At 35.3% G+C, this 21,547-nt stretch overlaps 4 protein-coding genes across 4 annotated transcripts; 2 read left to right on the top strand and 2 right to left on the bottom strand.

The window, feature by feature from the left end:
- The first annotated feature begins 252 nt into the window (after positions 1-252).
- LOC125067968 (DDB1- and CUL4-associated factor 12 homolog) lies at positions 253-9,428 on the top strand. The gene is made up of 10 exons (XM_047676917.1): positions 253-639; positions 1,839-1,995; positions 3,869-4,021; positions 4,490-4,611; positions 5,052-5,151; positions 5,273-5,426; positions 5,648-5,805; positions 6,132-6,288; positions 6,692-6,789; positions 7,130-9,428. The coding sequence occupies exons 1-10, from the start codon at positions 542-544 to the stop codon at positions 7,280-7,282; spliced, it is 1,350 nt and encodes a 449-aa protein (XP_047532873.1). The 5' UTR covers positions 253-541; the 3' UTR covers positions 7,283-9,428.
- Positions 9,423-11,981, bottom strand: LOC125067969 (inner centromere protein A-like). Its single transcript, XM_047676918.1, has 4 exons — positions 11,430-11,981; positions 11,149-11,335; positions 10,243-10,453; positions 9,423-9,650 (listed from the first exon to the last, which is right to left on the bottom strand). Exons 1-4 carry the CDS (start codon positions 11,979-11,981, stop codon positions 9,563-9,565), a joined length of 1,038 nt encoding a protein of 345 aa, XP_047532874.1. The 3' UTR covers positions 9,423-9,562.
- Positions 11,982-12,023: 42 nt separating this feature from the next.
- On the bottom strand, positions 12,024-13,481 carry LOC125067970 (tubulin-specific chaperone A). The gene is made up of 2 exons (XM_047676919.1): positions 13,257-13,481; positions 12,024-12,161 (listed from the first exon to the last, which is right to left on the bottom strand). Exons 1-2 carry the CDS (start codon positions 13,463-13,465, stop codon positions 12,032-12,034), a joined length of 339 nt encoding a protein of 112 aa, XP_047532875.1. The 5' UTR covers positions 13,466-13,481; the 3' UTR covers positions 12,024-12,031.
- Positions 13,482-16,196: 2,715 nt separating this feature from the next.
- Positions 16,197-21,243, top strand: LOC125067966 (myogenesis-regulating glycosidase-like). Its single transcript, XM_047676916.1, has 9 exons — positions 16,197-16,247; positions 17,126-17,224; positions 18,012-18,179; positions 18,266-18,926; positions 19,177-19,369; positions 19,470-19,579; positions 19,659-19,914; positions 20,219-20,375; positions 20,990-21,243. The coding sequence occupies exons 1-9, from the start codon at positions 16,223-16,225 to the stop codon at positions 21,175-21,177; spliced, it is 1,857 nt and encodes a 618-aa protein (XP_047532872.1). The 5' UTR covers positions 16,197-16,222; the 3' UTR covers positions 21,178-21,243.
- Positions 21,244-21,547: the final 304 nt, after the last annotated feature.

Raw genomic sequence — 21,547 nt, 5'->3', positions numbered from 1 at the left:
AAATTAAAATAATAGCAGAATTTAGAATAAGTGGAAGCTTAATTCATTCATTTGAATTGAACGAATAAAACTAATTTTATTGTCCTACATTTATTGGAAATCTAAATATACGGTTATTAATTGTTTAGGCATAGAAAATTTTAAAGTTACGTAAGTTTTTTTTTTTCCTTTTTTGGGTCTGTATCTGTATATAATATTTTGGATTGGCAACCTTGATACTTATAAAAAATCTAGCAATACTGTTGACAGCTAACTTTCCGTCATCTCATTATTTTTCTAAAATATTTTAATAGAGAGTAAATAGATTCATTGATTATATATTTCCAATTATTAAAACACAATTTAATTCTCAAAATGCACAGCATGTCTTAGGTGCTTTGAATTCGATGTTAGTGCGAAACTTTCTAATAAAGCAACACTATTACAATAATGAAATATGTCGTCGCATTATGGATCCATGTACAATCGAACAAAACGAAAGTGAATAATTGAACGTGTGTTTAGTGAATTAGCGTGTTTTAGTTATATATTATAGTTTAAAATGGCGCAGACAGTGAGACGCGCCATCGAGGCGAGATATCCCTCATGTTATATACCTAGTAGAATTAAGGAAAGGAGGGCAAAAGCCAGAGCCCTGAGGTAAGTTCTGAAATGCACCGTTATATCGATCCAGTTTTTAAAACTACGTGTCAATATTTTTTTCGCAAGCATTAACTTATATAGTCATATATATACCTGAATACTTTATTTGTTTATAATAATATAAATATAGGTGACCTAAAACCTCTATTATCAAATAATAATACTGGCAATGTCTTTCTAAGTTATGTTTATAGGCTTGCTTGTACCAATATTAAATATACACAAATGCAGCAGCAGGTTCAGTTATGTATGTTTACCTTAATGTAGGTTACTGAATATATTCCATTTAGTATGAAGTAAAATGTAAGAAGATTTAATCAATAGAAATAGATACAATCTGAATTATTTATTCTGTAGATTCTCTTCAAAGTATTATTTATGATGTGTTGAAACAAAAAAATGGTATCCGAGCACACATGCATATCTGTTTTTATATTACAAACCCATATTTAACTTAACCGTTTAGTATCTCTGATCCTTAGATCTGATGATTAGTATTTATTCCTGTAACTGAATTAAAGCAAAAAAAAAACAAAACTTATTGATCTAAAATTTGGCAAAATCATTTTTATTTCATGGATTAAAATTAAAAAAACTACAGGCTTTGGGCGTACCTGTTTGAAAATGTACCACCTGGAAGCACCCCTACTGATAGTATATTCTATGGCCAAAAAAAATGAATTAGTTTATTGTATTCTTATTTGAAGTGTGTGCCCGTATAGCTGCAGACACAACAGATATAACATCTTAGTTTTAACGACAGACATTACTGGTGACGGAAGGCATGATTAATATTTCTTACCAGTATCAATGCCTATAGGTAGTATTGACTTAAAATCAGGTGGTGTATTTGCCCACCATCACCACCACCACCACAATGTAAATACATTGTGGTGGTGGTACATATACAACTAACAATGTTTTAGAATAATTCAATGAGAAGAAATAAATTGTTATTGAAAATGACGCATGAATAAAAACAATAACAATAAACAATATTATTTCAAACCATATACAATCAAATGAGAATGAGAGGGCAAGGTCGCCTGGAGGGTGAGACCCCTCTCACCATAACGATTTTTCCTTACATGATGATTCTAGCAGATCCCTTTACTGTAAGCCACATAAAAAAAAACTTTGTACCAAAAAATAAGAATGTTTGGGAGTTTTATTAGTTTTATTTATATTTATTACAGAATGGAGAAACAACGTAAACCAGATAAGCCTGAAGACTTTGTATGCTATTCTGATAGTGATAGTGAAGAAGAAACCCCTGCACAACAGCACACAGTTCTATCCACATCATACAATTTCGTAGACTATGTACGATCTAGAGAAATTCAAGCACCAGAGGTTAGTAAAAAATAATAATAAATTGATATTAAAGTATAAATGTTTAAGATTACCCTGGAACCCAACAGGTTAATCCATAACCAAAAATCCAGTGCTATGTAGTAGCATTATTACCCTTTATTCTTTATGCTTTTCATACTATAGTCTATTCTAATTGAAGAGAAGATGTAAACAAACCTTAGATTTATGTATTGCGTGAAATTTGCTAATAACTCAACTAAATGAAGTTCTGGATTAATATAATATCTTTATTTTGAATACAACACTATTCCACATAATCACATTCTGATAACAAATTAGCAAACATCCAAAACACATTTTTTTCTTATAAAGTCATAATGATTATCATAGATTCAATGAAATATAACACTTATTTTTTAAATTAAAAATAAAAGTAATAACATGTAATAGTAATTTGTTTTTAATTTAATAAATGAAATCCAGTAATTCCATTGTTATTTATTAATTACGATTATTACGACAATATATTACGATTCAAAAGATTCAAGTATTTATGGTGTGTATGTAATGCATAACCATGCTCGTTGCTGAAGCAAAACCTCATAAGGAAACTTTACAATATATATATGACAAATGATATCAATCAATCATTCAGAAGCCACTTGCCCAGCGTTGCTATATTTACGGGATGCTTTATTTATATTTAGGAACATTTTTAATACCTATTTCAATTTAATGATATTTGAGTATGTTTAGTTGAACAATGACTTATGTTTAGTGTTTGAGTGGCAAATAAATGAAGACTAAAAGAAAGATATTTGCTTAAACAGCGTAAACAACCTTTATGGTAAATCATTCATTACTTATCCAAATTTATAAATGTTAAATCAAACAATGTATAATAGATACATTTATGTATGTTAATACTGTATAATATATATATGTATATTTAATACTTTTATATTAACAGTATTAAATATACATATATACTATCTAAATATATATCACAATAAAGATTGATAGAAATTTTTCAATGACAACACATAGTACAGTTACTTATAATAATAGGTATACACTATTAAGGACGGCTCACTATCCTGTCTCAAATCCTGATTGTTCTAATAATGTATCGGATAGAATGGGATCAGGAAGCAAAGGGACATCTTTATATAGGGAGTCTTTGTCATGCTTTTATCCATACCTGATATGTTCAGTCGTTCACAGCGTGTCCCTGGTGTGGGATAGTTTAGCGAGTAGTCCTTTATGATGATAACTTTGCAGTCATTGAAAAATAATAATCAAAATAGTCTTTATTCAAGTAGGCTCACAAAAGTACTTTTAAATCGGCATGTCATGTTTCTTGATAACTGCATTATTTACGTTAATAAGCTATGTATATAATATGTACTGCTTGACAAAGAATTGTTTCGTTTCATTGTAAGTATTAGTATAAATGTGAATTGCATTAGGATGTACAGATTCCTTTTTTGAATTTATAAATTTAAATCATTTGGACACCCTTCTTATTCTTCCAAAGATATATAATTTTTGCAATTGTCTCTGTAGTTATAAGATACTTAATGTGTAACTGGACTGTTGATATGTTTTTTATGTCAACTGTACCAATTTATAATTTGGTCATATAATAAAATAACATATACCAGATAATTAGATAAAATATGAAATTTGCAACATAATCTTATCTGATATCAGTTGCTTAGCTGACCTTCCTTAATCTTATTTTTATTTTACACATAAAGGTTCTCGTAAATCTTGTAGTCTCTTCATTAAACTATAGGAGAGAATTTATAACATTTATGATTATATCTATCAATGCAGGGAGCAGAGGTCAAAATTAACGTTAAAGGCTGAAATGTCAAATGATTGAATGTACTTTATTGAATTCTTCCAGCCCCGATCCGTGGACCCCTCGTATGCAACTCGCCACATGCTCACACACGACATGTTTCGCGAGACGCCCGTCAACCTCGGCAATATGAACAAGGTGTTCTGCTCACAGTGGTTGTCAGACAGACAGGTGGTCTTCGGTACCAAGTGCAATAAGGTATGGAGTAAAATTCAAAAGGCCTTTAAATGAAACTTTCCCGATGTCACCTAAACTCATCGTCTAGAGCAAAAGTGAAGCGAATCACAAGATAAGTCATCAGTCATCTCACTTGGATTTTAACCTGCGATATTTTGTTAATATTCTCATGTTCCGAACTGGGCTTTTATCTCTCACGACGTTCGAGTCGTTGCTACTTGAAAACAAGAATATAATAGCAGCGTTTCATTCTCAATTTGACTAGATGTGACTTTGTAAAATTCAAGTACGCAGAAACCTCACCAGCTGCTGATCTCGCACTGAATATCAGTACCGTGTACGCATCGCTGTGTCCCGTTTTAAAAGACGAGTAAACCGGCCTGGCTCTAATTTAAAACTCCACGGATGGCCGGTAATCGTCCACGGAGGCACAGAGCACAGAGCACAGAGGTAGGGGGGCGCTCGCACATGACGCTCGCGCTGTTGCAGCTGATGGTGTACGACGTGCGCTCGCGCTCGCTGGACGCCATCCCCACGCTGCGGCCGCGCGCGCCCTGGCCCGGCGCCGAGCACCAGACCGGCATACACGCGCTGCAGATCAACCCCTCCAGGTGCGTACCCCTCCACGCACACGCACACACTTCGCCCGTCCGCCCTGCTGGCCATCTTGATCTCAAGGGAGACCCGATAATCACTTATTATTCCGTCACTCTCACAAACCATCGTAGATTTTTCCAAAAGTATATTATCTATACTCTCGTTTGGTCTTCGGGCTAATAATGCAAAGTAATTAACTTAAAGTTTATATTTAAACAAAAATAGTAATAATAAGTGTTAAAGGATTTTCTTAACTCCGTTCATTGTTCGCCATATACCATCGCCCTTGCCATTCCACTATATAAATACATATATAGAAATATAACACGAGAGACGTAACATGTGTAAGAAATGATTTACGCATCTCAGTCATTCACTCACCTATCTTCCGAATAAGATATATAAGCCTATTCTCCATATCCAATAATAAAAACTCGTTGTAATTTTTTTTCAGAACACTACTGGCGACCGGCGCGCGAAACTCGTGCGAGCTCGCGATATACAGCTTACCCACCCTCGATCCGGTCTGCGTAGGGGAGGCGCACAAGGACTGGGTCAGTCGTTCAATCGTGCTCTTTTCGTGACTCGCTTGTAAAATATTATCAGCGAATGCATTTTCATAACGAAAAGCACCGTCACGGTCCGAACATACGATACAAGCGATTCGGTGCGCAGATCCTCGACATGTGCTGGCTGGACGACGAGTTCCTGGTGACGGGCTCGCGCGACTCCAAGCTGGCGCTGTGGCGCGCGCCGCCCGCGCCCGCCGCGCAGCGCACGCCGCAGCACCGCTTCGTGGCGCCCGTCGCCGTGCGCGAGTGCCGCGCCGGTACGCCGTCCCGCCCTCCTACCGCACCACCACACCACACTACACTCTGCGAGACTACACTATACTATATCACACTAAAAAATGTCATTTTTTTTATTATGGTCCTTGTATTATAATAGACCGAAAGACAAGAGCAACTTGAAAACATTTTTTTATAGACACTAGATCTATAGGAAGAGTTAAATAATATCAGCTGAATAAACCTGCTATTTCGTCGTCAGGCCAGAAAGTCCGTGCTCTGACATTCAACACGAAGTGGGGCGAGATAGCAGCGCTAACGCTCAACGGATATATCCACGTGTTCAGCGCCAGCACCTTCCGCCAGTCGCTCTCCCGCAAGCTGCCCTCCTGCCAGGACCTCGTCTGCCTCGCTACGCAGGTACTGGATATTTTACAAATATCAGAATACATGTTATTGAGTACACCCACCGGTGTCCACCGGTTCTGACATTTTATTCTATACTCTAGTATCACTTTATATTTGCTATAATTTAAATCTTCGTCTTGTAGTTAGAGATTTCTGTGAAGTATTGAGAATTATTTTAAAAATAGAAATAGTGTTAGTAAATTCTGACTCCTTGAATTAATTCCTAAAAAGAGGTTAATTTTTTTAAAAACATGATTTGTTGCACGCTGTTAAAGTTGATCGATTGGACCGTTTGTTTTGCTTTAACTAATAATATTAAATAAATATTATTCCATCAGGAGAGTGGAATATACGCGATCGGCTGCAAGTCGTACACGTTGCTGCTGGACTGTCGCACGCTGCAATCCGTGAAGAAGATCACGTCGCGGTACAACGGCTGCGGCATCCGCTCCGCCAGCTTCCGCGGACACATGCTCACCATCGGCACCGGGCTGGGTAACGCACCATCCCCACCAGACCCCCCACTACACCACTACAGACATAAATGTTCCATTTCGCCTTTATTTATAATGACATTATTTAAATGTAGAATAAAATGTTCCGCATTTTTTATATTTAAAAACACAATATCCAATATTTATTTATTTATTTATTAGAAGCACCATCCATATTCCCAAGCAGAGTTATCAAAAATAAATGTACTGATGCTGTGTGATACCACTACAGGTATCGACAACAATATTAAACACTATTAATTTATATTAAGCGATTAAATAAAAAATTATGTATAAACTTTTAAGCTATACCACAATACTTAGACAACGTAAATACTACCTAAAAACAAACACAATGCAAACATACCCAAAACGATAAAATAATTAGTTTATTTTTCTTACAGGCTTACTGATGTTCTACGACCTGAGAGCGGGTAAATACTTGGAGAGCAACATCCACTCCTCTAAAACGGTCACACTCAAAGCGTCCAAAGGCTATGTGGTGAGAACATCATATCACTATAAAAATTACGAGGGAAATACATTACTTGGTGGTAGAATTTTGTCGGACAATTAAATACATATATACAGTGAAGAAAACAAAAATGTCGTTTGCGATGACGACCTCCGTGGTCGAGTAGTGTGTACGCCGGTTTTCATGGGTACGCCACTCCAAAGTCCCGGGTTCGATTCCCAGCCGAGTCGATATAGAAAAAGTTCATTAGTTTTCTATGTTGTCTTGGGTCTGTAACACAAGTGCTTTAGCTACTTACATTAGGATCAGAGTAATGTATGTGATGTTGTCCAATATTTATTATTTATTTATTTAATGTCGGTTGCAGTTCCCGGACGAGGAGGCGGACGGGTTCAACCAGGTGAAGTACGTGCCGGCCATCTACACGCACTGCTACGACGACAGCGGCACGCGCATCTTCACGGCCGGCGGCCCGCTGCCCGCGCCGCTCATCGGGAACTACGCCGGCCTCTGGCAGTAGCCGCGCCAGTCGCCGCGCCAGTCGCCGCGCCAGTCGCCGCGCCAGTCGCCGCGCCAGTCGCCGCGCCAGCCGCCGCGACCCCCGACGCGTTAACCTTGTCACGTTAGCGGTTAGTCGTGACGTAGCTGGTTGTAGAGACTCGTACCTTCTAGTGTTCGGCTCGAAATGTATGATGTAAATATGATTAGTAAAATCTAAGTTTTACGTGGACTTTTATTTTTTCAATGTAATTTTGGTACTTTTGGGACTTAAAGATTGTATCGAAGCTAATTCGTTGTCTCTTAATTTGGATATCTTTTCTATGTTTAGAAGGTCGATATTAGCTAAACTCTCCTTAAATTATATTTTAAATGAATTTGATGGAAAAGAAAATTAAATATCTGTCCGAGTTCCTTTCTAAAATATATAATAGAAAATTTTCATTTGTAAAGCCATATTACCTCATTATAGTTCACAATTGAAAACGAGAAGAACACGAGTATCAGATTCACTACGAGTAAATATAAAAATAATAACTCGTCAAACCTGACCAACCTAAGTCCAAAGGTACAAGATACACGACTACAGATATAAATGTAAAAACCGATGGAACACCCGTTAATATTCCATTAAATTAACAATTAAATTCGCTCACAGAAAGTGCGCCTCTCCACATTTAATTTATTAATTTTTAAAAATGTAAACTTAACAAATATAATGTAATTTGTATTTTTTTGCTATCTCTACTCGTAGTCGTCACACACACTAAGACTTGTAAGCTCGAGCGTCACTCACCCATACTAACGCACGTCGACAATAATAAAATATAACGTGAAGGGGCGCGACTTGTATCCTGTCGCGAGTTAATATACCTTTAACTTTATAGTAAAAAAAAGTTACGTTTTGACTACACAGCAGTGTGACGTCACAAATAAGATAGTCAAGTCGGTAACCTAAAATCCTCGCGCATCGGAGTGCCCCCGCCGATTTTGAGTAATAATTGACGCGTACGATCTTTTGCACTACCATTACTCGTGTACCCTTTTTTCAAATTGGAGCAACCGATTAAACTTGGCCCAGATTATTCACTTTCGTAAATGATATCAATTTCATGAAGATAATTCGACACATGAATAATTTCAGAAATAATTATATTGTACAAATTTAATGTCCTTTGAAATTCTGTGATTGTATAACATGTTAGCCGGGACACTGCCTTGCATACTGAATAATTAATGATATAATAATAATTATTAATTAAAACGCTATTAAAAGCTAGACGCTAAATTATCTTATTTCGTAATTAATTACTGGGAACGGACGATGTTTCTTCGTAAAAAAATATAGACACATTTTTCATTCAAAACTATGTCTATAGATTACTTCCTGCTGATATTGGAATCTGACATATGGACGGAGTTTAACAGGCATGGCTGTCACAATTGTTTTTAAAAAGTATTTTGAAATTTGTACAATGGTTAGGAAAAAAAATATTTGATTTATTCAGGGCAATCGATTTTTAAACGTGAAGCCGTGTACAAATAATATTAAAAAAATTAAAGTGAGAAAATCTTCATAAAATCAAATAATCCAATTTGTAAAAATTTAGTAAATCTAAATTCGTTTATATTTAAGCTGCCGCGTGTGATATGTCCATACGTCAGATCGCAGTAGAGGTTGGCAATGCTTCCCTACTGATACGATACGTGCGATCTAACTTTGCCGGTCAGAAATTAGTCACGAGTGTTTGCGCGAATACTTTTACGAACAAAGGCGAGGTTTGCGGCGGCAGCCTATAGTTATTTTTTTAATGTTTTACACGCGCGAACGTGTCAGTGACCTTATATTCAGGCCGGCTTGCTTACATTGCGCGAATTATAAGTGATTAGTCATTAATTTTGCTCAGCTACGATCATATGTCATGAAATCTGTATGTAAGCAACAAATCTGAAACTTATGTTAATGTATGTCATGAAATTGGATATGCATTGCCAGTATGGAGCCATATTGTAATATATTCATGACAAGGAAACATTGTCCATATAATTTATTTAAAGTTAAGTACTAACTTAATTGTATACTGTTTGGAAACGAGTTGTTTTTACTTATAATTCTTACCAAGTAAATGAAAAGAACTATAGTGATGAATTAAAAAAAAATATACTGATTTTGTCTTTTATTAAAAGGAAAACCATTGTATCAAATAATTATAGAAATTTTATTTTAAGCATAAATGCAGATTATACATAGAAAATTTTAAAAAATATATGCAAAATAATGCAGTTTAAGCATAATTGATATCTAATTATGTTTCGCATTAGGAAACACCCAGCCGATGGGGATAGGGGTCGATTCTGGACCATCATCGATGAACTGGTCCCAATCGGCTCTGGAACAGAATAGACAAAATATGCTTTAATTTGAAGACATACATGATAAAAAGAAACATTCCTAAAAATAATTTAAGGAACTCAAACAATTATTAAATGACAATTATAATATATTATATATGTACTGGCCCCTAAGACTTTTTTCGCTGGAATAACGCGTTTACGTCATTCCCCCGCAAAAAGCGGGGGCGTGGGACTCACCGGCGACGAAGTGCCGGAATATCCACTAACAAACCAGCGGTAACCACCCTCGCCGTTCCTCCGACGGGCGCCACGGGATCGCTCGTGCACACAACCGTGACGCCCCGACGGTCGGCGGCCCCTTCGCTACGGGTTAACTTTAGGGTGCCAGGGTGTTTTGAATATATGTAATGTTTGAATGATCTATTCAGTAGTGTATTTATACAATATAGTATAAATACAGTACTGAGTTTTTTGTCGGTTCTTCTTCGTAGAATCAACATTCCGAACCGGTGGTAGCTTTACATTTAGTACAGTTCTGTAATATGACGATACAAAAGCGTCTGTAGAAGCCTTCTTGAATTAAATATATTTTGATTTTATGAAATGACGAAGTACAACACAACGTACCTCACACCGATGAAACGGTCAAGATCTCCATTAAAGTCGACCTGCGGGTTATCTTTCCCACCAAATAATGCCTTTCGCCATTTCATCATGTTGCTTGCTTGTATCTCTGATTCGTTATCAATCTCGTTTTGTTCGTCAAGCTTTGTACGCAATTCAACTTCCTCCTTTTCATATGATGCCAACTTGTGTTCCCATAGATACTTCAGTCTGTCTGGAAATTAGTAATACACGTTATTTTAATGTTAGAAAACATAGTTTTAATTAAATAAGCGTATCGTGTACAAGACTCCAATAGCAATGTGCAATCTTTCCCAGGCTTAGTCTATGTCTAAGTATGCTATTCCCACATCAGTTGTCGAGCGACCTCTTGTAAAATCAAATTGCTCACTAAGAAAAAAAAAGCATTTGTGGTTTTGTTATATTTTGTTAAGTCGAGTAAATTCTACAATAAAACATTTTTAATCATCTATATGTATTTCAACTCTAGCACCGTTTCAGATTGTTGGAAAGAAACGGCATGAAATTCTCAAACTTGCTCTTTTAAACAATCAGATTTATAAAGGTAAACATTTGGAAGAAGTTATAAAAACTTTGCTTTACATTTCATTCACCCGTTAATGTTTCAAATGTTCTTGTGAAATGTTTTCTTTTAGGTCTTCCTTCTATTCCTAAATACTGGGAAAACTAAGTATGTCTACAACAGTACTACGTAACGTCTTGATGAGGACGGACTCTAAATGTCGAATGGAATTATTATAATCGAATGGAAGAAATGGCTAATATTGTACTAACATTGTACACAACACTAAAATTGTACACAATCGTGTATATGCAAGAAAGTACAAAAAAATGTATTACAATCTCAATTTTAATTTATAGGATCTTATAACAAGGGACTCAACTTACCCACATTTTCTTGAAAGGTAGTACTCTCAGTATCAGATATAATTTGCCCTTTTCCCTTAGCAGTGTTCTCTCTTGCTTTTCTGAGCTTCACGAGAGCCTCAAGTTTGACGATACTCTTTTTAGCATCATGTTTCTTCCTAAGCACTTCCTTTAAAACTATGTCGGCTTGAAACTTCGCTTCTTCTTTCTACAAAAGAATAGATTAATACTTTGTAAATAAAATTACATTTACCTGTACATTACATTATTACATCTACTACTGTTGTTGGGTTACTACATACCTGCTTGGCTTTCTGTATAGCATCCTTTATTTGCTGTAAATTTTCATCAATCTTTCGAGAATTCTCTTTATTCTGTCTGATCCATTCCTTCCGTTCTTCTTTCATCTCTTCCTTCTTACGTTTTAAACGCAACCTTTTAGCCCTTCTCTTGCAGACGAGTTTCTTGCTAATATTTAAACCAGACTTGGATATTTTTATGATTGTATCTTTGAGAACTTTTTTATTGACATTTATATTTTGAAGAGCAGACTGCCACTCCTCATCTGACAAACTATGATTCGTCGACAATGTTTCCTCTTGAAGTTTGATGTCATGGAGAGCTCCGAGAAGGCGGATCACATCGGCCTTCATTTTCCATATTTTCGTTTTATTCACCTTAGGCTTTGGTTTTGCTGGAGGCATGGCATCTTGAAATTTTCTTATAAACTCTTCATCTGATATTTCAGGAGGTGGCATATGGGTAGGGGGTGGAAAAGGATAACGAGGAGGCATATGATTTTGGAATGTAAAGTTGCATCGAAAATTATTAAAATAGCTGGGGTTTTGGGACATGATTACTTTAAATGTATAAAACTAAATATTAAAAATTAATTATTAAGAGTTTATGTTGACTCTGGCAGCTGGGACTCAGCGTCTTTTAATACTTGCTCGGCTGCAATATAATCCTCGTGTTCCTTTAAATCTTGTTCACTTTCTAGAGTGTTTTTAAGGTCTGCAAAAGCCTTTGCCAATCTGTAAATATAATCAATATAATATGATACCACATATTTATGGCATAAAATGAGATTATAGCCATGTCTGTTATTGACAACTAAGATATGTCAAATATGCAAAACATGTATGTGAACACTATTCCCTCACTAGGTTAGATAGTAGGTTTTACATGCTTTTGCTTTCTGAAGTATGGAAGTGTAAATACAAAACTTTTACAGGCTCATCATAAGCCGCTAGAACATTAAATGCATCATTATGATGTTATGCAGAAATGTGCCATTCTATTATTTAAAAAAGAAAACCATTTTTCTCTTTCAAATCTTAATAGCTTTTATTAATTATAATACAAAACATTAATTCCATTTTGTATTTATAGAATAGTAAAGATTTACTTGAATTTTATGATATATTCATGCAGTTTTTGTATTTCTTTGCTGTTTATAAGATTAAAATTTCAAAATATGAAAGAATATGTCATAGAATTCTAAAAGATAATTTGTTTAAATTTTAAGAAATGTAGTGTATCAGATCACATATGCTTTCTGAAATCCAGAAAATGCAGTGTCTGTTTTTTTTTTATATCAATTTGAAGTTTATCTTTCTAAGATATACTATTATGGGTTTCTAAAGTAAATGCGCTAGCAGAACTAGATATAACTATACAGTATAATAAATTAAAATATGAAGTAGTGGCAAGCTTTTAGGTCTCTTACTGATTCAGTTTATTGAAGTGATGAATGAAATGATTGTATTAATTTATAGAAGCTGAGTTTGCAGGAACTAAAGCAATTGAAATGTCTTAGGTCCCACGAGGGTCTACCTACACAAATACACAATGTAAAATTTCGGCCATCTATTACACACAAAAAAAAGCAAGAGATGCAACTTGTTCTAACAACCATTTTTTTCGCCTAAGATGACTCACAAACGATTTTCGTACTCAGGGCACTTTTTTAGTCAAACAAAGAAACCATCATAATAGTTATGTGCTTAGTGTGACTAAACATCTGCGTCAAAAATTGAGAATTAAAAATTTAAATAGTGGGAGTTAACGCGAAATATCAACCATACGACCACCCCAAGGCTAAAACTTAATTATAGAACACATATTACCGCCGCTGGCAATCAGGGACCATCATAAGCGACTCCTGAAGAACCTCCTCCTGCTTCCTTATGTTGTGTTCGTCCTGTCCTTCGTCTTTTATTTTTTGTATTCTATTTTTCTGTTGTTCTACCTCTTTTTCGTATACGACTTTTTCCTTAGCGATGCGTTTAACGACGCCGGTTTTAATTTTTATTTGCCTGATGCGCGGATCTGCCATTGTTGAAGTCACAGTATAAAATAAAAAGTGACAAGTAATAATGACATAAAACACTTTGACATGTGCTAGTTTTAGGCTAGGTGATGGTTACCAAATGATCACTGGCTGCTACTGAATCTACTGATGAATATTGATAATATCTCAGAAAGAATTTCGACTCTTAAATCAGAGAACAAAATAATTACAGTCGATTAAAATATCTAAATATATAAGATAAATTTAAAATAATAAATAATGAATTTTAATTAAAACAAATTGTTTTAAGTGCAATTTCGGCTGAGTCAACTTACAACTTCCAACTATACTTCCAATAGTAAAAGAAATAATGAAATACGAAAAAATATTATACTACACTAATTTTATTTATAAAATAAAAATATTTAAACTATCATAATAATATTATAATCAGCTTAAAATATTATTTGTTCATTTTTAGATTTTTTTTTGTGTTTTTTGGGGCGTTTTTAAAATAATTAATTTTATTTCATTTGGCCTATTTAAAGTAGGTATAAATATTAGCAAGGTATTTTTAGTGATTAGTTAGTTGAGTTAGTAACTTAGGTATAAATATAGTCATCCGTTACATTAAACTTATATACCCCCTCTTTTTGCGTTGAGGGTTAAAAATAAAGCTAAAGTACTGGCATATTATTCAAAAACGGTGTTTCTGCCCTGCATAACGAAGACACATTTGCATTTTTGTTTATTAAACAAAAGAACGAAAAAGACTACTACTTCTTTTGTGCCTGAAGTTAGACTGACTTACTGACTCTCAATCCGGTACATAATAAACTAAGTATTACTGTTTGGCAGTATAATATTGATGAGTGGTGGTCGCAGACGGGCTCATAGAAAGCTTGAAGTTAAGATCTCCGTTAGAATTTTTTTTTTTTGACCATCCTCCGTAATTGGGTCAGTCGGGACCCGATGGAGACGTGTTCCTAATCATTTATTTACATTTTTGTAAGTAAACACCACACTTTAGTGATTTATATAAAAAATATAATCTTCATTTTTAAAATTCTAAAAGACAAAACCGTTGAGCACCTATTTCACTGTTCATGAACCGATTTTATTTTATTTACTTTTGAAAAATAAGAAGGGTTTAGAAAAAAGATATGTTCCATATAGCCACTCGTGAAGAGCGCATAAATTAAGCTGATTCTGGATTGCAATCTAAAAATGGCTAATCAAAGTAGAGACCCCATTATGAACAAGCTATTTGAACACCATCCAGATTAGCTAAGAATTCCACGAAGACTAATAATACTAAGAAAGACTACTCAACAAAAACACAATCCAATTTCCAAGTGAATGAATAAGTCCTCATAGAGTTTAAACTTTTTGTCATCAATTTGAAATTCTAATTGCAAATAAATAGTGATGCTGCATTGCAAAAAAATACAAGCAGGTACATTAAAATCAATGAATTTATGTAAATAACAACATTAAAAAAACTCGGCTGGGGCCGACAAAAAGTTCTTCGGAAAAAATATCAGTAACAGCCCAGTGTTGGGAGTTGGAAATGTGAACACTCCCATGCGTTTTTTAACAAAAAAATAACCAGCTTTTTTTTATCCATATATAATGCCAATTGCATTTTAACATTCTCGTTTTGTAAATAAAAATATTATAATAAATTTCGCTTTCGTTGATTTAATAGAGTCTGGATGTTTCGGCGTTCGATACATGACGTTTAAGCAAATAAATTTTATGTAAAGCAGTAAACAAACTACTTGATATAAATGACTGTATCTTATCGTTTTGGCTAAATACAGAACACTTTGTAGCGGGTATTGATAATAAAATAGTAAGATTTTAAATGGACAGCTTTGCTAAAACATTTTTTAAGCTTATCTTAAATCTTATATAGAATGAAATAAATTTATTCGTTGGCGTTAAGAATGTATATATTTTTTATTAACAAGTAAACTATATTCTTTTTTTAAATTAATTGTGACTCTTATAATTTATGCCTTATTGTTATTCGACGAATCGTTTGCACTTAGTTATTGTGCTAAATCGCTATTAAATATTTCAGTATGATTTTTAAATTCTCTATAACAATTCATCGGTTTAACCTCTTTGGTCAAACTTCCTCTTTCCACAAGATATACACTTTAGGGAAGAAAAAAAAGGGGAAAAACGATGTCGTTTTCTTTTTAAATTTCTCTGGAAATTTTGGAATGAGTAGAGAATTTAAGCTATCCTAGACTTATACTGATATGACGCCCAATTTATTTGTATCGCACATGTACTTATTATTATTATATATTTGCCTACGAAAAACTCTTTTAGTTAGTGGTAGGGCTTTGTACAAAACGATCTGGATAGATAAAACCACTTATCGCATACAGCCAAAGAGCAGTAAAGCAGTATTGTTGTGTTCCGGTTTTAAGGTTAAGTGATCCGTTGTAATTACAGGCACAAGGGACATAACATATTAGTTCAAAAGGTTGATGGCGCATTGGCGATGTAAGCAATGGTTAATATCTTCAGCGCCAATATCTATGGGCGATGGTGGCCACTTACAATCAAGTAGCCCATTTACCCGTCCAACTACCTAAACCAAATAAAAAAGATGCATGAAATATTAAGATCTTTTTCATCAGCCTGTGTGTTATTCACTGGGGATTGTAAGATGACTTATCTGACACGAGTTATCCGCTAACTCAGGAGAAACGCAAGATAAGTGTTGATATGGGAAATAATAAAACGACTGTTTCCGTCGCGGGCCGCTTATAGGCACCATCCAAAATGAAGTGGTTAGTGCTCCTAGCTGGTAAGTAAATTTTTGTGGTATATTACTTAGTTTCTCATTAGTAACGATACCTGTGGAGTTTAAGCACCACAAATAAAGCCATAACCCAACGAGGGCATTACCTAACAACCACTTACTAACCTAACCTCGTTGGTACATAACACAAAAAGTATGTAAAGCCATAGGACTATTTGTGAGTTTGAAGTCCTGGGTACAAATTTCAGGTCGTTTCAATGAAAAAGTATTATATTTAACTAAGATGAATCCTTTTAGAAGTTGGCAGTTTTTTAGTCTCGTGTCTAGAAAGGAATTATGCTGTCGTTTCTGTGTCTTATCGACTGTCATGTCGAATTATCATCCCATGTGACCGCGAGAGTGAAGAAATAGAAAAAGATCCTATGTTTGCGTATAATTTTTGCATCTGTTACGTAATTGAGTAGCCTTCGTTGAGCATAGTCACCGTGTCCGAAATAGGTCAATTGGACATCATTAAACACAGTAAAAAGTTCCTGTAATGTTTATATTATTTAAGGATTAGTAATTATACGAAAATAAATAATACAATATTTAGTATATTAGGTCATAGCTAGGACACAGACGAAAAAAAGAGAGATCTTAAAGCCCAAGAGCAACAAAATCCTAATTTTATTATTCATAAAAATAATTACAATATCTTTACTTCCTTGCTTATCTATAGCATTTAAAAAACTAATTATTATAATAACAGTGAAAAGTAACGCATACTATTCTTGTTTTTTACTATATCTACCCACATATTAGATTAATATAGTCTACTCGTTAGCCCCGGGGCTGTTGTTATATATTGACTTTGTACCTACAATAAATCTACTCATGAGTTTTGACAACGTTTATTTTGAAAATAGTATATTAATTTCCAGGACTAGCTGTGGTGCTAGGCGCTGTGCCTAGAAAGCCAACCGCTCGCGATTTTGAATTGGAAGAAACTGACACTGGCTTCAATGTCATTGCCATCACAGGTGAGTCAACTGACATTTATTTTTTGATATCAAACTTCTATGGCGCCTTGTTGGTAAAACCGATTCGTATGTCGTGACAGCGTACGACATGACACTCTCTCTCTCTCTACCGTCTCTTTCTAATCCCTTGTGGGTGTGCGCCGTTGGCACTTATACTATGTTGCCAAAAGCCTGTAAATGTCCCAGTGCTGGGCTAAGGCAACCTCTTTCTTTACAAGTGTGGCTGATGTTCAATAAAATTAGACTCATACACTTGCATTACTTACGAAGTTTTCTTTCAAGGCCGGGAAAAAGATGAATTATAGACACAAATTAAACACATGAAAATTCAGTGCCTGGGTTTGAACTTTGGACCCGCAATTAGCGGTTCCAAAGTCACGCGTTTTAACGATTGAGTCATCTTGACTCTTTGGTTGGAGAGCAACTGTGCCTGTGTCGATCATGTTGCCAAACCCACTGTAGTCAAGTATTGGACAAGCGGCGTCTTAATTTTGTCTCTATGGTTTCTATATTTTACCAACCGCATACTCGATACAAAGAATAAAAACTGAAATAATGATACTTATATATATTTGAAAAAAAAATGCAATGCCATAATGCAAAAACGAACCCTTAATAAAACTTTTGATGACTTGCCCGCGACTTTTGTACATACTTAAATCTAATCGAACGATATTATATCCAATAACGATACGTGTAGCTGCTGACGACAACAGTACTAGGATTTGGTGTATATATTTAGTTACTGAATCTTGCCATATCTTAAATTACTTTTATTTTTTCTCAGATTCGAAACGCCTCCTTCTTGGTCAAATCGGACGTAAAGCAAATCATAATGAGGATGATGTTACCTTCGAAATCACTGAAGGCCGCGACGAAGCTAGCGGCGGATACAGAGTAACCATCTCTTGGCAAGGGCCCAGCGACAAAATCTTCGAAGATTGTTATGACTTTGGTAAGATGAAATAAAAAAGTTAATTTCTTAATAATATAATTTTAATGCCTTTTTATATATAATGTATTAATTTTGGAAATAATTAGGCACTAAGCAATGGTACGGAGGTCCGGAACAAAAAGAACAATACTGGCCGATTCAGAAATCTAAACTGCAGAAATACTCTATAATATCTAAAGAAGATGATAATTCTGCTGTATCTGAAAGGTACTGGGTCAACTCAGCGGGCTGGTACATTTACATTCAACCGGAAGCACCCCTTTTCGTAGATCATCACAATATTCTCGATAACCACATTTGCTTCGTAGCTGAAGTTACAGCGCCCTACTCAATGAGACGTACGCAGAATGTTCTCAAATACGACCTCTGGTTCTTTGATGACGCTAAAGAAGCACACCAACACGCTGTCGACACTTACCTTGGCAAACCATCCGATATTCCTGACTACAGAATGATTCAATATCCAGTATGGTCAACTTGGGCGAGATACTCCAGAGAAATCGACCAAAACAGTCTATGGGAATTCGCAAACGAAATCAACGACAGTGGATTCCCAAATGCTCAGTTCGAAATCGATGATCTTTGGGAAATTTGCTACGGTTCTCTAACCGTTGATGAAAGGAAATTGCCTGACTTTAAAAAACTGATTCAAGATATTAAAGGCCTTGGATTCAGGGTGACTATTTGGGTCCATCCCTTCATTAACAAGGACTGCGATCCTTGGTATTCTGATGCGTTAGAAAAAGGGTATGTAAATTAAAAATCTAAATAAGATTTATTTTTACAACTGACAAATAATTTAATACTCTTAATTTAATGCATACCTAACCGCCTGACAATCGATCTTATGAAGATTTATATGGCAGTTTATTTATAGATAAATCCTTTAAAAGTATCAACAATCTACATTAATGAATTTTGATTATTTAGGAAATTTGTAATGATTTCAATGTAACAAAAACTTTAAGTGTAATTTATTTCTGTACACATTCTGCAGTTACTTAGTACTAAACGAAGAAGGTAGCCCGGACACGTCATGGTGGAACAATAATGGCTCAGTTCCCGGATACATCGATTTCACCAACCCTGAAGCTGCTGAATGGTACAGCACCAGAGTACAAGATCTGATCGACACTTATGATATTGATAGCTTGAAGTTCGATGCTGGAGAATCTAGCTGGTCACCTCAGGTAATTTAAATTAATTGAATCGACTGGTTAAGTATATTGATGTATGCTTGTTTTGTACGATGTTTTTTTTTTATGTATCAGCAATTTAATTTGCTTATAGATCCCAGTTCAAAATGGAGACATTGATTTACACCCTGGAAACATTGTTCAGGCTTACGTGAGGACCGTCGCCAAGTTTGGTCCTATGATCGAAGTCAGATCTGGAATGAGGTAAAAAACATCATTGTATTGACAGTACATATACAGGTCAAAATTTTCACTGTCTAAAGTTCTACCAACATTTCACCAGGACTCAAGATCTACCAGTCTTCATCCGCATGGTTGACAAAGATACTCTATGGGACTTCAACAACGGCCTCGCGACCCTGGTCACCACCCTCCTGCAGATGAACCTTAACGGTTACACGTTGGTGCTACCCGACATGATCGGTGGTAATGGATACAACGCGAAACCATCCAAGGAACTGTTTGTGAGATGGCTCCAGGCTAATGTATTCATGCCGACTCTTCAATATTCCTTCGTCCCATGGGATCATGATGACGAGGTTTGTATTATGGTTATGCAGAGTTTAGTCAACATTATGTATTAGATATTAGAAATTAAATAAAAAATGTAAAACATGTTCATACATTATAGCAGATAGCAGTGTATGCTTTGCTAGCCATACAAAGATTACAACTCTTGAAATTACAAGCTCATTGACTAGTAAGGATGATTAATGTACTAAAAAAACAAGTAATTGCATATAGATATATCTCCTAGTAAAGTAGTAAGCTCTCCGTGTCTATCCTTGTCCAACTACCATTTAAATGCTTCTTCGTTTTTTTTATTCTAAATTAAAATGCCAGGCGGTGGAGATATGCCGTCGCTACACACAACTGCACGCGGAGTTCGCTGACGAGATCGCAGCGGCCATGCAGGAGTCTGTGCGCTCGGGCGCGCCCGTCAACCCGCCCATCTGGTGGCTCGACCCCACCGACGAAGACGCACTCGCCGTATGGGACGGTGAGATTTATCCACGCTATCTAGATACATATATAACGAAATACTTACATCGGCCATTAGTACTAATAAAAATGGCACTAAACTACTTACTAATACTAATGATCTTCCCTTAGTCGAGGTATTGATTCGAATGTTAGGAAAATTGAGACTGAGTTGGGCAACACCTTGTCATTATTGCAGTAATAAAAAACAAATGTCAAAAAAAGCGTCCATTCAATTCTTAGTTTTAGGCTTTTAGGTGTGCCGACAGGGCACAGATTATTTCGCCAATGTCACATAGGCAAAAAAAAATTAATTAATTTGTAACTTTGACATGACCATATGACGTAGGCTACTGTCATTGGCCGTATGAAACCATCAACGTAAACGATTACATATACTAATGTTGTATATTAAATACATACGAATATATGCGTGTAGATATGTGTTAAACGAATGGTATGGTAATGAAAAGGTGTTTAATGCATTTTATATATAAATATTAGCTTTCTGCACTACTTAATATCCTCCCGATGAACTTAAATGAGGCAAATTTCAGACACCTCTGTACGCGTAATTTTCGTAAAAAGAGGTACAAAGTTTGTAACATATTTTATGTAATATCTTTCTTACAGAGTTCCTCCTTGGAGAGCGTATTCTCGCTGCTCCCGTTCTAGAAGAAGGCGCAGTGTCACGTGACATCTATCTACCACGTGGACAGTGGCGGGACGGAGTATCTAATGAAATGATCGAGGGCCCCGTTTGGCTCAGAGATTACCCAGCACCGCTTGACACTCTGCCCTACTTCACTCTTGAAGACTAAAATATGTAGACACAAAATCTACAGACCATATAACCACTTCAACTCACAACCACGTGGCTGAAAGAACACAGAAAAAAAAACAAATATTTGTTTAATGAATGACGGTGTTTTACGAAAGAGGTCGCATTTGTGCCAATAATATTAAAAATATTAAATCGATTTCTGTAAAGTAAAAAAAAATCGGACAACTGAAATTAAAAACTTTTTTGATATTATTTTTATTTAATCTTTTTCTTATTATCGATTAAATAAGTGTTAAGTTTATATTTTCGTTTATTATTTGTATTAATAAGATTACGAATGATATACCTACACTATTCGGCCTTTTAAGGATAAGCCTTGAATATATAGGAATAGACCTTATATACTT

This window comes from Vanessa atalanta, chromosome 12 (assembly GCF_905147765.1).
Source record: "Vanessa atalanta chromosome 12, ilVanAtal1.2, whole genome shotgun sequence".
NCBI classification, from domain to species: domain Eukaryota; kingdom Metazoa; phylum Arthropoda; class Insecta; order Lepidoptera; family Nymphalidae; genus Vanessa; species Vanessa atalanta.
Note: the sequence above shows the minus strand (reverse complement) of the source record. Positions and strands in the feature narration are given on the sequence as shown.

What these genes read in the sequence shown, in the direction of transcription:
- LOC125067966 (XM_047676916.1), top strand. Translation starts at nt 16,223, where the DNA reads ATGAAGTGGTTAGTGCTCCTAGCTG. An exon ending in GTGGTTAGTGCTCCTAGCTG is followed by an intron (nt 16,248 to 17,125) that starts GTAAGTAAATTT and finishes ATTAATTTCCAG; the next exon opens with GACTAGCTGTGGTGCTAGGC. An exon ending in CATGGGATCATGATGACGAG is followed by an intron (nt 19,915 to 20,218) that starts GTTTGTATTATG and finishes TTAAAATGCCAG; the next exon opens with GCGGTGGAGATATGCCGTCG.
- LOC125067969 (XM_047676918.1), bottom strand. Translation starts at nt 11,981, where the DNA reads ATGTCCCAAAACCCCAGCTATTTTAATAATTTTCGATGCAACTTTACA. An exon ending in TACCTTTCAAGAAAATGTGG is followed by an intron (nt 10,454 to 11,148) that starts GTAAGTTGAGTC and finishes ACTAATTTCCAG; the next exon opens with ACAGACTGAAGTATCTATGG. An exon ending in GACCGTTTCATCGGTGTGAG is followed by an intron (nt 9,651 to 10,242) that starts GTACGTTGTGTT and finishes ATTCTGTTCCAG; the next exon opens with AGCCGATTGGGACCAGTTCA.
- LOC125067968 (XM_047676917.1), top strand. Translation starts at nt 542, where the DNA reads ATGGCGCAGACAGTGAGACGCGCCATCGAGGCGAGATATCCCTCATGT. An exon ending in GAGAAATTCAAGCACCAGAG is followed by an intron (nt 1,996 to 3,868) that starts GTTAGTAAAAAA and finishes GAATTCTTCCAG; the next exon opens with CCCCGATCCGTGGACCCCTC. An exon ending in TCGTCTGCCTCGCTACGCAG is followed by an intron (nt 5,806 to 6,131) that starts GTACTGGATATT and finishes TTATTCCATCAG; the next exon opens with GAGAGTGGAATATACGCGAT.
- LOC125067970 (XM_047676919.1), bottom strand. Translation starts at nt 13,465, where the DNA reads ATGGCAGATCCGCGCATCAGGCAAATAAAAATTAAAACCGGCGTCGTT. An exon ending in GTCCCTGATTGCCAGCGGCG is followed by an intron (nt 12,162 to 13,256) that starts GTAATATGTGTT and finishes TTATATTTACAG; the next exon opens with ATTGGCAAAGGCTTTTGCAG.